We start from the raw sequence: 12,608 nt of genomic DNA, 5'->3' as shown, positions 1-12,608 counted from the left end.
GGGGGCAGTTTACACCAGGTGTATATTTACACCCTTTCATAAATCTCCCCCATGTGTGAACACAGCCATGAAGAATGATCTCATAAACCCAACTGCAGCCTGTCTAGCAATAAGCTAATGAAAGCCCAGCTTTAAAGAACCTCCAAAACAGCTGTGTCATTGGGGCAAACCGCGGCTGGCTATACATAATTTTAAGTTTTCCAGAAATTTTTCAGAAATTCAGATCAACTAGTTTCAGAAATTTATATAGATTTGTAATTTACTTCTATTTAAAAACCTCAAGTCTTCCCATGCTTATCAGCTGCTGTATGTCCTGCAGGAAGTGATGTATTCTTTTCAGTCTGAGGGTATGTGCACGCTGCTGAAAAGTGACGGAAACTCCGTTGTGTACTCCGCTGCTCGCGCCCGTTGCGGTCCACGAGCGGGCGCGAGCAGCTGATTACACGACGGAGTGTCATAGACCATGTCATAGACCATGTCATAGACTCCATTCTATGCACGGGCGGATTCCTTCCTCCATCCAAAGAATGAACTTGTTTCCGTCACTTTTCAGCAGTGTGCACATACCCTGACACAGTGCTCTCTGCTGACATCTCGGTCCATGTCAGGAACGGTGTAGATCAGGAGAGGTTTTCTATGGGGATTGTTACTGCTCTGGACAGTTCTTGTCTTGAACAGAGATGTCAGCAGAGAGCACTGTGTCAGTATACTGATCAGTATGGGAAGACTTGAGATTTTTAAATAGAAGTAAATTAAAAATCTATATAACTTTCTGAAACCAGTTGATTTGAATGAAAAAGATTTTTGCTGAACAACCCCTTTAATACCACAGGCATATAATATGTATGGCCAGCTGCAGCTTGCCCCAATGACTTAGCAGTTTGGGAGGTTCGGGCTGGCTATGTAATGCATGGACAGTGTCCTACAAAGCAATCCTGTACTCTCTAATACCACATGAATAGGGATCGTCTTCATGAGCCAGTCCTTCTAATGTGTAACTGTCCTCCATTTTTATGGTTATATCTAATTTGGAAGTTTTTTTTTGCTCTGTCTATTTAAAATGCAATATAATAAACCATTACCCATTCCAAATGCTCATCATCCTGACAACAGTAATGCAAACTACACCTACAAAGTTAGCTCTGGAAATAGAGATAATGGAATCGTAGCGTAAACAGAACATTAAGGCTTTATCTCCAGAGATATGAATACATTCTTTTACGTTATGTATTTAAGAGGAGGCAAATTGCTCCATTTGTTAATTCAAACCTCATTATATTGCCTCTCTTTTAATATAGTTATGCCCCAGACCGTCCATTAAGTTCTAACATTCCTTGTTTAGAAAACAAGAAACAATTTCCAGAGCCATTATGGGATATAGCGTAAGGTGATGGTTGTGGCCTGATACCAGAGCTCCACAATTTACTGGCATAGATTCAATCAAGCATGTCATTGCACAGTAAAATGGCAGCAATGGGGAAGGTTCTGTCACTGTGATTGATTGCTACGGCCTGATGAAAAAGCTGGGAGAGTGATGGAAAAAGCAGCCCCACGAGAGCAAGCATGGCTGCCAGTGGTTGTGCTTTCCAGCCACCATTTTTAGCTAATTCCTTAGCTAGAGATTGAAGCCAGGAACATTCTGAGGCTAAGTTCACACTATGTATAATATCATTAAACATCGACCGTAGTTGCAGTTTTGCAACCATGGCCTTTATTTAATTAAATTACCAATTACCTTGATTACTATGGAATCCTGGCCGGAATGTATACACTCCGGCCAGGATTCCTTGCAGCCGCAGAAAAAACTGACATTTCAGTTTTGTGCGGCAGCTATTCAACGAAGACTGACAGAGCAGACAATGTAAAGTGCGGCTCTAGCCGCACTTTACATTGTTGGCTATGTTGATTTGGAGTGTGGGCACACCCGAACATGCCCGCATTGCAAATCAAATAAAATGAAGTTCATACGGCTGGTACTGCAGAATGAACTTCACTGACACAGAACGGCTGCTGTAACACTGTGTGTGAACCCGGCCCAAATGTTACACAGAGCAGATTTTGTTCATGGGTTTCTATGTATATCCTGTATCAGTTCTTACCCTTGATATCAGCTCTCCCACCATTCCATTCCAAGTACCATTCAGCTCTGGAACACCATACAGCCCATCAGCTACCAGGCGGATCTTATAATTAAAATGCAGGATCTTCGATAGCTCCTGTAGCATGTCCACACAAAAGCCTTCATACCGGTCATTACCTTCGAGTTCCTGATGGTTTGGCTTTAACATCAAGTATGGATTTTCCTGTAAAATAACTGGTTTTGGTTATTGCAATCAGTTCCTGGTTCTGCCTGGATCCTGCTGTTCTATTACTTTGTGAGTAACATTTCATTTTCTGTTAATGAATATGAATTTGCAAGGTTACCATTATGTCACAGGAAGACGTTATAAGCCGTTCTGCCCTCTAAGTGGTGTGCCTTATATAAAAACACTTCTACTTTCCTTCTGAAGCCTCATGCTGTCTCTGACCCTACGCTTCCTTTATGCAGCCGTACAAGTCTTTGTGCAGCTCTAATTCCATCAGTGGCGGTGAGACCTCTGCTTATCTGTAGCCGTCCTTGGTCTGGGTGTTAAAACCAACATATTATTCCTATCAGAAGCAGGCCGGGCTCGAATAGAGCGTTTCTGCTGCTTTGCAACAATAGTTCTGATTTGTGAAGTGTGAGTTTGTGAAATGATCTAATACTGATGCTGGACACTGGGTATAGAATAAGAATGCAGAATGCTAGTATAGTGTAGCATGTAAAATATGGAACCTGAAACTGTCAAATAGATATAGTGTGTGCCTTTCGCCTCTAAAGACTTGTACTTACGTATAGTACATAAAGCAGCAGAATGCATTTTGGTGATGAATTATAAATAATAGTGTCCATTTGATTTATGTTTAATGCTCCAGAGAAGAAAAGGTTGCATGGCCGCAGCAAATAATATCTTTATTTGTATTTATTCACTTCATTTTTTATCTCGCTAACTCAGCTAACCCTGGACCTGCTGTGTGAAAGGTTTTAGTTATTCATTGATTTTCTTTTTATGTTTAAAGTAAAAGTCCTGCGAAAATTTTTATTAACCCTTTGAGGACCAAGCCAAAAATGACCCAGTGGGCCGCGCAAATTTTCATTTTTGTGTTTTAAGTTTTTTCGTTCTCCCCTTCTGAGAGCTCTAGCACTTTAATTTTTCTATCAACAGGGCCATGTGGGGGCTTGTTTTTTACAGGAATAGTTGTACTTTGTAATGGCATCTTTCATTCTACTATAACATGTATGACCTATCCCCCAAAATATTATTTATGAAGATATATATTGGTGAAATCGTAAAATGCAATATGGTAACTTTTGGGGGGCTCCTGTGTCTACGTAATGCACTATATGGTAAAAGCGACATGATGCCATTATTCTATAGGTCAGCCCGAACACAACCATATGCAGGTTTACACAGATTCTCTAATGTTATTTTATTTTTATTTTTTTTGCAATTATTAAAAAAATGGGCCTATTGTGACGCTTATAACGGTTTTAGCTTTTCACCTACAAGGCTGTATGGGGTATAATTTTTCCGCCATGATCTCTAGTTTTTATTAATACCATATTTGTGTAGCTCGAACGTTTTGATCACTTTTTAATACATTTTTTTTATATATAATGGTAATCCTGGCACTTTTTTCACTCTTTTAGTTTACGCCGTTCACGCTGGCGATTGTTATATTTTAATAGTTTGGACAATTACGCATGCTACGATATATAATATGTTTATTTATTTATTTTTGTATGTTTCATTTTTCCTTTTTTTTTTTTTTACCTGGGGGACTTTTACATGCACTCATTAGATTGCAGACACTGTACAATGCTATGCCTTAGGCATAGCATTGATCAGTGTAATAGGCGCTCTGCTCATTGAGCCTGCCTGTGGCAGACTTAATCATCAGAGCGCCGATCGGACCGCACGGAGGAAGGTAAGTGACCTCCGGCGGTCCGATACAGCGATCGGGACCCCTGTAGTCACACTGCGGGGGTCCCGATCTGTAAGTGACAGGGGATGGCCCCTGTCACTTACACTTTAAGGCTATGTTCACACTATATAACTGTGCGGCTGTATTTATGCGGCTGTAAATGTGCGGATGAAACTACGGCCGTGGGAAAAAATAGACATGCGGCTCAAAACATATGGTCATTTACTTGGAAATCTGGTTCAACTAAAAATAACAAATAAAATCTTAAGAAAGTGATGCAAACACCTCTGGATGCATCTGGGAAAGCAGGGAACACAGTTTACATGAATTGCTATTACCGGGGTTTGCGATCCTCTGCAGTAATGCCGATGTCTCTCATGGTTAATATATTAAAATAATAAAACACATTTTCGTTGTAATAAAGTCCCTTTCGTTGTTCAATAATTAAATTTAAACTAATCCATCATTTGGAAATTAAATATACTGTTAAAATAAATATATATATATAAATAAATAAATGTATATTTATATATATAATTATTTTTTGACAGTATATTTAATTGCACAATGATGGATTCGTTAGAATTAAATTATTGAACAAAGAAACTGTATTTATTTCAAGGAAAATGTGTTTTATTAATTAAATATTAATTAGTACAGGAAGCTCCATAAGCCGTTAATTCATATTCCCGGCAATAGAGCTTTCTGTACTAATCATCACTTTACTTTAATGAAAACATCAAATGTTTCTTCTAATTATGTTATCACAATAGCATTATTAGAAGAAACATTTAGAATTATATGTGCGCTCAGCTGATTGGCTGATAATTAGCGGGTCCGCAGCACAGTGACTTCATTGTGCTGCGGACCAGCGAAGAGACAACATCAGGGTGAGTATAGAGCTCTCCCCACCCCCTCCCCAGCACTGCACCCCTACCAGCAAGGAAGGGGGGTCACTTAACCCCTTCCTTGCTGGGATGGGTGCAGTCTGACAGCAGTCTGGCCCCCAAGGGGTTAAGGGGGAGGCAATACATCCTCCCTTAACCCCTTGGGGGCCAGACTGTAAGCAGCAATCTGTAAAGATGCTGCATACTGTAAGGAGCACAACACCGTTCACAATGATGGGTGTTGTGCTCCTGTTTGTGTGTTTTTTGTGTGTTTCTCCATTTTTGTTTTTCAGATATCGGTATCCTGGGGATTACGTCAGATTCCGTGGACTACGTCGATGTTTTTTTTTTTTAAAATAAAATGGTCAATGAGGGGTGTGGGGGTGTTTTTATTTGAATAAATTGTGTCTTCTCTTTATTTCTTTACTTTATAGACTTAGTAGTGGAAGCCGTCTAATAGACGGAATCCATTACTAAGTTGGGGCCTAGTGTTAGCCGGTATAAAATGGCTAACACTAACCCCCTATTATTACCCCAGTACCCAATGCCACCAGGGGTACTGGGAAGAGCCGGGTGCCACCCGGTGTTACCAGGCTGCTGTCGTTTGGTTTTTAACCCGGCTGGTTATAAAAATAGGGGGGACCCTATGCGTTTTTTTTATTATTGCATCCCCCTTAACCCCTTGGGGGCCAGACTGATGTCAGACTGCACCCATCCCAGCAAGGAAGGGGTTAAGTGACCCCCCTTACTTGCTGGGAGGGGTGCAGTGCTGGGGAGGGGGTGGGGAGAGCTTTATACTCACCCCGATGTTGTCTTTTCGCTGGTCCACAGCACAATGAAGTCACTGTGCTGCGGACCGGCTCTTTATATGTGCGCTCAGCCGATCAGCCAATCAGCTGAGCGCACATATAATTCTAAATGTTTCTTCTAATAATGCTATTGTGATAACATAATTAGAAGAAACATTTGATGTTTTCATTAAAGTAAAGTGATGATTAGTACAGAAAGCTCTTTTGCCGGCAATATGAATTAACGGCTTATGGAGCTTCCTGTACTAATTAATATTTAATTAATAAAAAACATTTTCGTTGAAATAAATTCAGTTTCGTTATTCAATAATTTAATTCTAACGAATTCATCATTGTGCAATTAAATATATTGTCAAAAAATAAATATATATATATAAATATACATTTATTTATATATATATTTATTTTAACAGTATATTTAATTGCAAAATGATGGATTAGTTAGAATTAAATTATTGAACAACGAAAGGGACTTTATTACAAAGAAAATGTGTTTTATTAATTTAATATATTAACTATTAGAGGCATCGGCATTCGGCATCATTGCCGGCTATTTTTGAAGTACTCCGTACGGACCGCCTGTCAATCCACGGCCGCGTTTCCAGCCGCAAACAATGGTCTTGTTCATTTTTTACGGGTCCGTTTACGATAGGGCCGTAGATTCATACATAGTGTGCACTGTGCAGCCGTATATCGTATACTTTCCCGCGTACGCATGAACCACCAAAAATACCGCCGCACAATTACAGCCGCAAATACAGCCGCACACTTACATAGTCTGAACCTGGCCTAAGGCCGCGGTTGCGCGGCGTTTAAGGGGTTAATGACACACTGCAGCACAATCGGATTCAAAAGAAACCCTTTTTTTTGGACTAGTTGTGGTCCTGCTCACACTTGAAGTTGTGCCTTGCAGAGACCACAGACTGGTGAGCTTGGTGATGCTGCTGACCCCTGATTTGGCAGGTATGCTGTTCTTTGGGAGAAATCAGCACTCCACATAGGGATTTTGCAACAATTAGATTTACCATGTCTAGAAAATGCACCACCATGCCCATGTTTTTAATAACAACGATTTGGGGTTCTGCCCTTTATTGGGCCTTAAATGATACTACAAGGACATCACAGAGATGGCTGAAAGCGAGCAGAGTCATGAGAGGTATTGCGACATTATAGTGGACGTAAAGGCACCTACAGAATCCTTGTTATGGAGTGAGAGGAGAAGAAGTAGCAAAACAGTGTCAACTATTTAGGAGGACTGATGAGGGCTTGTTCAGCACAGAGGAAGGTTGATGGTGATTCTGGGAGAACCTGGATGATTGAGCTCTAAGGGTATGTTCACACTGAGTAAATCAGGTGGAATTCTGCAGCGGAACTTTCCGCCACGGAATCCCGTCTGTCTCAGTGTGCCATAGTTTCTCAATGGGAGAGCGCGCACTGCTCCGCTACCGCCACTCACCGCTTCTTTGTCACTTCTTTGAGCGGACAGCCACGGCAGCAAAGGAGTGCACACTCTCCCATAGAGAAGCTATGGCACACTGACACAGGCGGGATTCCGTAGCAGAATTCTGCCTGATTTACTCAGTGTGAACTTACCCTAAGAAGACAGCAGGCAGTTCTTGCGTGGGGGATGTGCCACAGGAAGCAGCAGTTAGCAGTAGAGGTCAGGTGCATCTGGAGCTGATGGTTATGGGGACAGGTAACATCGCTTGAGAAAGGGGGAGGTTCCCTGAAACGTTGCAACGTAATACGTCTCAGCCTAATCCCCTGAGAATGAGAGTCTCCCACCGACAAGGGGAACTAAGGAGCGCCCTATCCTGGCGTGAAGACCGGATTCCCATCGTTGCGGGCCCTGTGGTGATGTTTATTTTTTGTTCATTGTAATTTGTAACTTATTTCTAACAAAGAAATATTTAGCAAAGAGAACTGTTTTGTCCGGAGTTTTTATTATTATATGGGGACAGGTAAGTCAGACTTTATTTTTTTTTTTGACACCCTGATCAACTTTTTTTTCCTTAGAGCCATAACAGAACTTATATATAGGTTCATAAAGCTTCTACTGAATACCACTGTAAAATTTTATGTCATGTTCTCTGCCATGTGTAGGCTATGTTCCCACTACAGCATCATTGTTGGAAATGGCAGCCGTCTAAGGGCCGAAAATAATGATTGTGATGATCAGCTGTTATTATCAATAGACAGCTGTCTCTCCCCAATATAGGACAGCACGGGCCTGTAGTGGAAACATAACCATATAGATGTATAAAGAATATATTAATGTAGCTTGTAAGGCAGCTGTATGGTGCTTAGCTGCTGAAGATAATACCTTCTGAGACAAAAATGGGGCTGCATTTAGGACACAAATGGGCCATTGTCAGATATATTGCAATTTACAGACGCTTATTTTAAGTTTTTAGACTTCCCATAGGATTAGGGCTACAAGTGCTTGACAGGGCTCCAATAAGTGTGGACAGCCATCAAAACACTGGAAACACTGACCACTCGATATTCAAGTCCTATGGAGTCACCAGTGAGAGACACTAGATGTTCTTAAACCTATGTACTTGTGTTTAAGGAAAGAAATGGTTTTAGGAGAAGAGAAATCAAATAGGAAACATAAGAGGATAAGAAACCTCTTCTCATTGTAGGGATTTTCTTCTAGGAAGATATGAGTATGAGAATGTTTATGCCAGTCTCTACGCACTGAATGGACATGATCCTTCCATTACTATATTTTCATTATGGAATATAGTTATGGTATCCAGTGAGGATGGGCAGACCTCTCATCATCTACGCAGAGGCATATGCTCTAAAAGCTCAAGGGTTTTTAAAGACTTTTTAAACTTTAAATTTCATAGGCAAGCAAAAAAAAATATATATATATATACAAAATTCTGTATTTGGAAAAATCTCATGGACATAGTATAATAGCAAAGTATAGCAGTGAGAGTCCAGGAGCTAGAACTAAAGGGCTGTGAGGCTCTTGAAAGCGTCACTCACACAAGAGTCTACGGTACAATAGTGTTTCTTCCTAGAGAGGATGTTGGTCAGACAAATGGCACAACCAATAATTTGTCACATAAAGTTTTTTTTTTTTTTTTTTTATGGCACCTGAGGGCTCGTCCGTGAGAGGGATGAAGCTTCAGTCAAGAGGCCATTCGATGTATTAGTTCTTTGTAAAGGAAAGATGGTATGAATGGAAAAGTTATTGGCCTGGCTATCTGGGGGGACTGCAGTCCATAATATATGGGCAGTAGGAGCCTTTAGATTGGTCAGGACTATGGTTCAATGGATCTGATGTCTCAGCTCCTTGGACAACAGGAATGAATATGAATTGATCCGACCTAGGTCAGTGTGGTCCCTGAACAAGGGCTCGACTGGCAGGGTAAGGACCTTGAAGTTGGCTGAAGGGTATCTAAATCTCTGAGTGGAAAGGATTAATAGATATTTAAAATGGTGGCCTAGTGGATAATGGTGGAGGGGGCTGGTACTGGTTCCGTCGGGTCGGGCCTCCCTGGCTCCTGGTTCTGGCGGGCATGTGGATATGCTGATGCCCGGGGGGTTAAATGGTGTAAAGTTGTGGATATAGAGAGGGTGGAGGGTAAGGAAAGGTGAGGATGGGTGGGTAGACTGGTGCCCCGCAGGTTTGACCTCACAGAGAAAGAGAGAGATTTGTAAAGAGGAATAAAGTTATTATGGTTTGGTTGTTTATTGTTTAGTTTGTATTCTGATATGGAATGTGGTCTTATGGGGTTAATAGGGTGTTTTAGGTTGGTTAAAAATAGGGGAAGGGGGAGGAAGGGGGAGAAGAAATGAGAAGAAAAAGGGGAAGGGAAGGGAAAATGTTTTTTGTATATTTGTTTAATGCTGTTGAATAAAGAGTAATTAAAAAAAAATCCTCTAGTCTGGAATATCTCGGCAAAGTAGGTCTTTCAGCAAGTTATGAGGAAATGCAAATGTAACTTGAAATAATTGGAAGAATTCTGGTTTGTCATATTAAAGAACGTTGACACCTTGGGAGTGGAGCATCTTTACACATGGTGTCAGACGTGAGCATAAAAAAAATAAAAAATAAATAGTCACATAAAGTTGATACATTGGAAATCTAATGTAATAAATGATCAACTACAGACAAAGAGACAGATCTGGTCAGCTCTCCTAACACATCATTCACACTAGGCTATTGCTAAAACTGCAGACACATAAAAACACAACAGAAAATCCCCCCCCCCCCCAAAAAAAAAAGAAAATCTCCTTAAAAATAATGATAAAATATCTGGACAATACAATCGGTTATACACCAAGTATTATTACCAATGGACACTTACTAGAATTGTAGTGATTATTAGAGTTTTATTAGCCAGGCTGTCAGAAACATTCTGGAGCAAGTATCTTTTGTCCATGGAGATACCATTAGTGACGTGCCACTGTCCAATCTAGTTACAGAAGAAAAAAACACACAAATGAGTCCTAATGCAATGAATCCTATTCTGTGACCACAGTTACTTCTCACAGTAATAAGGACCTCAGTATTGGCCTTAGTACACAGAGCAATTATAGGCCATTACAGTCTTTCAACATGCTGAAAAAAAACAACAATAGCGATCCCCCTCTTTGCTTGCTGTCGGTGTGTGTAATAGCACCGACAGCGAGCAGGGAACAAGAAGCAAGCGTGCACTGATCTGACAGGTTGGCGCTCACTTGCTCCTAAATGGCGCACAAACGAGATTTCTTCAGGGCTTGTAAGCCGACCCCTATTTGTTACTCAAGTGCAAGCAGAGTAGGGTGGTGGAGCAGAAAGGGGTTCCAGTCTGTTCCAGGGGTTTAAAAACGCCTCTCTGTTCCCTATTACCTTTCGGTTAATAGCAGGAAATATATAGTTCTATTTTTCTGTTACTAAATGAACTCTCTGAAATATTCTCAGCACAAGTATTGGAGTTTGTTTAAACATGAACGGGAACCAGCACCCGCATCTCTGTTGTTTTCCTTTACACTGCTGGATACCTGTAGTAGGCAATTACCAGGAAAAGTGCCCATTCTGTAGCCAGCATTGACAAGTGAGAATGAGCTAACTGTGGAGAAGCAGCTGGTACCTAAACTTTATATATATATATATATATATATATATATATATATATATATATTTACAGCTTACACCAAGATTTAAATATGCAAAACAAGAGTCCGTGGAGCCTCAGTTACGAGTCTCAAAACACGGGATAGCCAGATATCTCTAGCCTGTTGCCAACGGGGTGCCTCCATGATGGGGAGAGCACCACACCACCCTGATAAATAACCCCTTAAGTCCCACTCGGTTGCGAGTATTGGAACATAGACAGGGAAACAACAGGGTGGCCCCTTTTGTCAATGTCTAACTCAAGGTGCGAGTATTGCGATAATGACAAGGGCTTGCAAAGGCAGGCCTCCACCCACAGACAGCAGTTTCGGGGTATTTTCCCCTCGTCAGTGTGGGGTAGGATTCTGGCTAGTTGGGGCAATGACAAATCAACCAACAAAACACAGTAATCACTGAACTCAAGGAGAACAGCAAAAAAAATTCCAATGAAGTACTCAATCAAGAGTCTCCACTGATGCCCCCAAAAATTTAATTATGCAAAACAAGAGTCCGTGGAGCCTCAGTTACGAGTCTCAAAACACGGGATAGCCAGATATCTCTAGCCTGTTGCCAACGGGGTGCCTCCATGATGGGGAGAGCACCACACCACCCTGATAAATAACCCCTTAAGTCCCATTAGGTTGCGAGTATTGGAACATAGACAGGGAAACAACAGGGTGGCCCCTTTTGTCAATGTCTAACTCAAGGTGCGAGTATTGCGATCATGACAAGGGCTTGCAAAGGCAGGCCTCCACCCACAGACAGCCGTTTCGGGGTATTTGCCCCTCGTCAGTGTGGGGTAGGATTCTGGCTAGTTGGGGCAATGACAAATCAACCAACAAAACACAGTAATCACTTTGCTATACCTTTGCAAGCCCTTGTCATTATCGCAATACTCGCACCTTGAGTTAGACATTGACAAAAGGGGCCACCCTGGTGTTTCCCTGTCTATGTTCCAATACTCGCAACCGAGTGGGACTTAAGGGGTTATTTATCAGGGTGGTGTGGTGCTCTCCCCATCATGGAGGCACCCCGTTGGCAACAGGCTAGAGATATCTGGCTATCCCGTGTTTTGAGACTCGTAACTGAGGCTACACGGACTCTTGTTTTGCATATTTAAATTTTTGGGGGCATCAGTGGAGACTCTTGATTGAGTACTTCATTGGAATTTTTTTTGCTGTTCTCCTTGAGTTCAGTGATTACTGTGTTTTGTTGGTTACACCAAGATTTACCTAAGGTAAACATACTCTAATACTCTACAAGGAGATTGAGCTTATTCCGTATTTTTACACATAAGGTGGCCCCTCCCCCTCTTTTATTTATTTTTTTTGAGAAATATTTATGATCTTGGCAGTTTGTTACACGATTTTCAACACATTGACACATTCCCCTTAAGCATGTTGTATTGATTTGCTTACTATCCTTCTGACAGCATGTTATACAGTATATATGTCTCTTGCTGGCTCCACTCTTTCTCCTATTCCTTTTGCTGTTGGGGTTCGTTGGAGTTCAGAGCTCCTATTGAACATACTATTAACTGATTCTGCTTCCAGTACCGTCTCTGTTGACATTGATGTCACTGATGATACTCAGTTATATACCCCTCCCTGTGATGTTACCCCTGGACTACTATAAAAAACCTTTTCTCTTGCTGCGCTCGTTCTCTTAAAAGCACCACCGTGGACAATCAGACTAATACCCAACATGCACACTTTTCCAGCAGGCCTATTACACTCTCTAATTTGATTTTTGTCCTTTTATCACTATTATTCCTCGGAACCTCATCTCAGAGTA

The 12,608-nt window shown here is 41.2% G+C and overlaps 1 protein-coding gene across 1 annotated transcript in view; it reads right to left on the bottom strand.

The window, feature by feature from the left end:
* GRIK4 (glutamate ionotropic receptor kainate type subunit 4) overlaps positions 1 to 12,608 on the bottom strand; it is a 219,493-nt gene that overhangs the window by 24,596 nt on the left and 182,289 nt on the right. The window contains exons 11-12 of the mRNA XM_069948873.1: positions 10,027 to 10,134; positions 2,100 to 2,303 (exon numbers count right to left, since the gene is read on the bottom strand). Coding sequence (XP_069804974.1) covers positions 2,100 to 2,303; positions 10,027 to 10,134 — 312 coding nt within the window. The remainder of the gene's footprint in view (positions 1 to 2,099; positions 2,304 to 10,026; positions 10,135 to 12,608) is intronic.

Source organism: Dendropsophus ebraccatus, chromosome 12, assembly GCF_027789765.1.
Source record: "Dendropsophus ebraccatus isolate aDenEbr1 chromosome 12, aDenEbr1.pat, whole genome shotgun sequence".
Classification (NCBI taxonomy): Eukaryota; Metazoa; Chordata; class Amphibia; order Anura; family Hylidae; genus Dendropsophus; species Dendropsophus ebraccatus.
The sequence above is the reverse complement of the archived record's forward strand: the minus strand, read 5'-3'. Positions and strand labels throughout refer to the sequence as shown.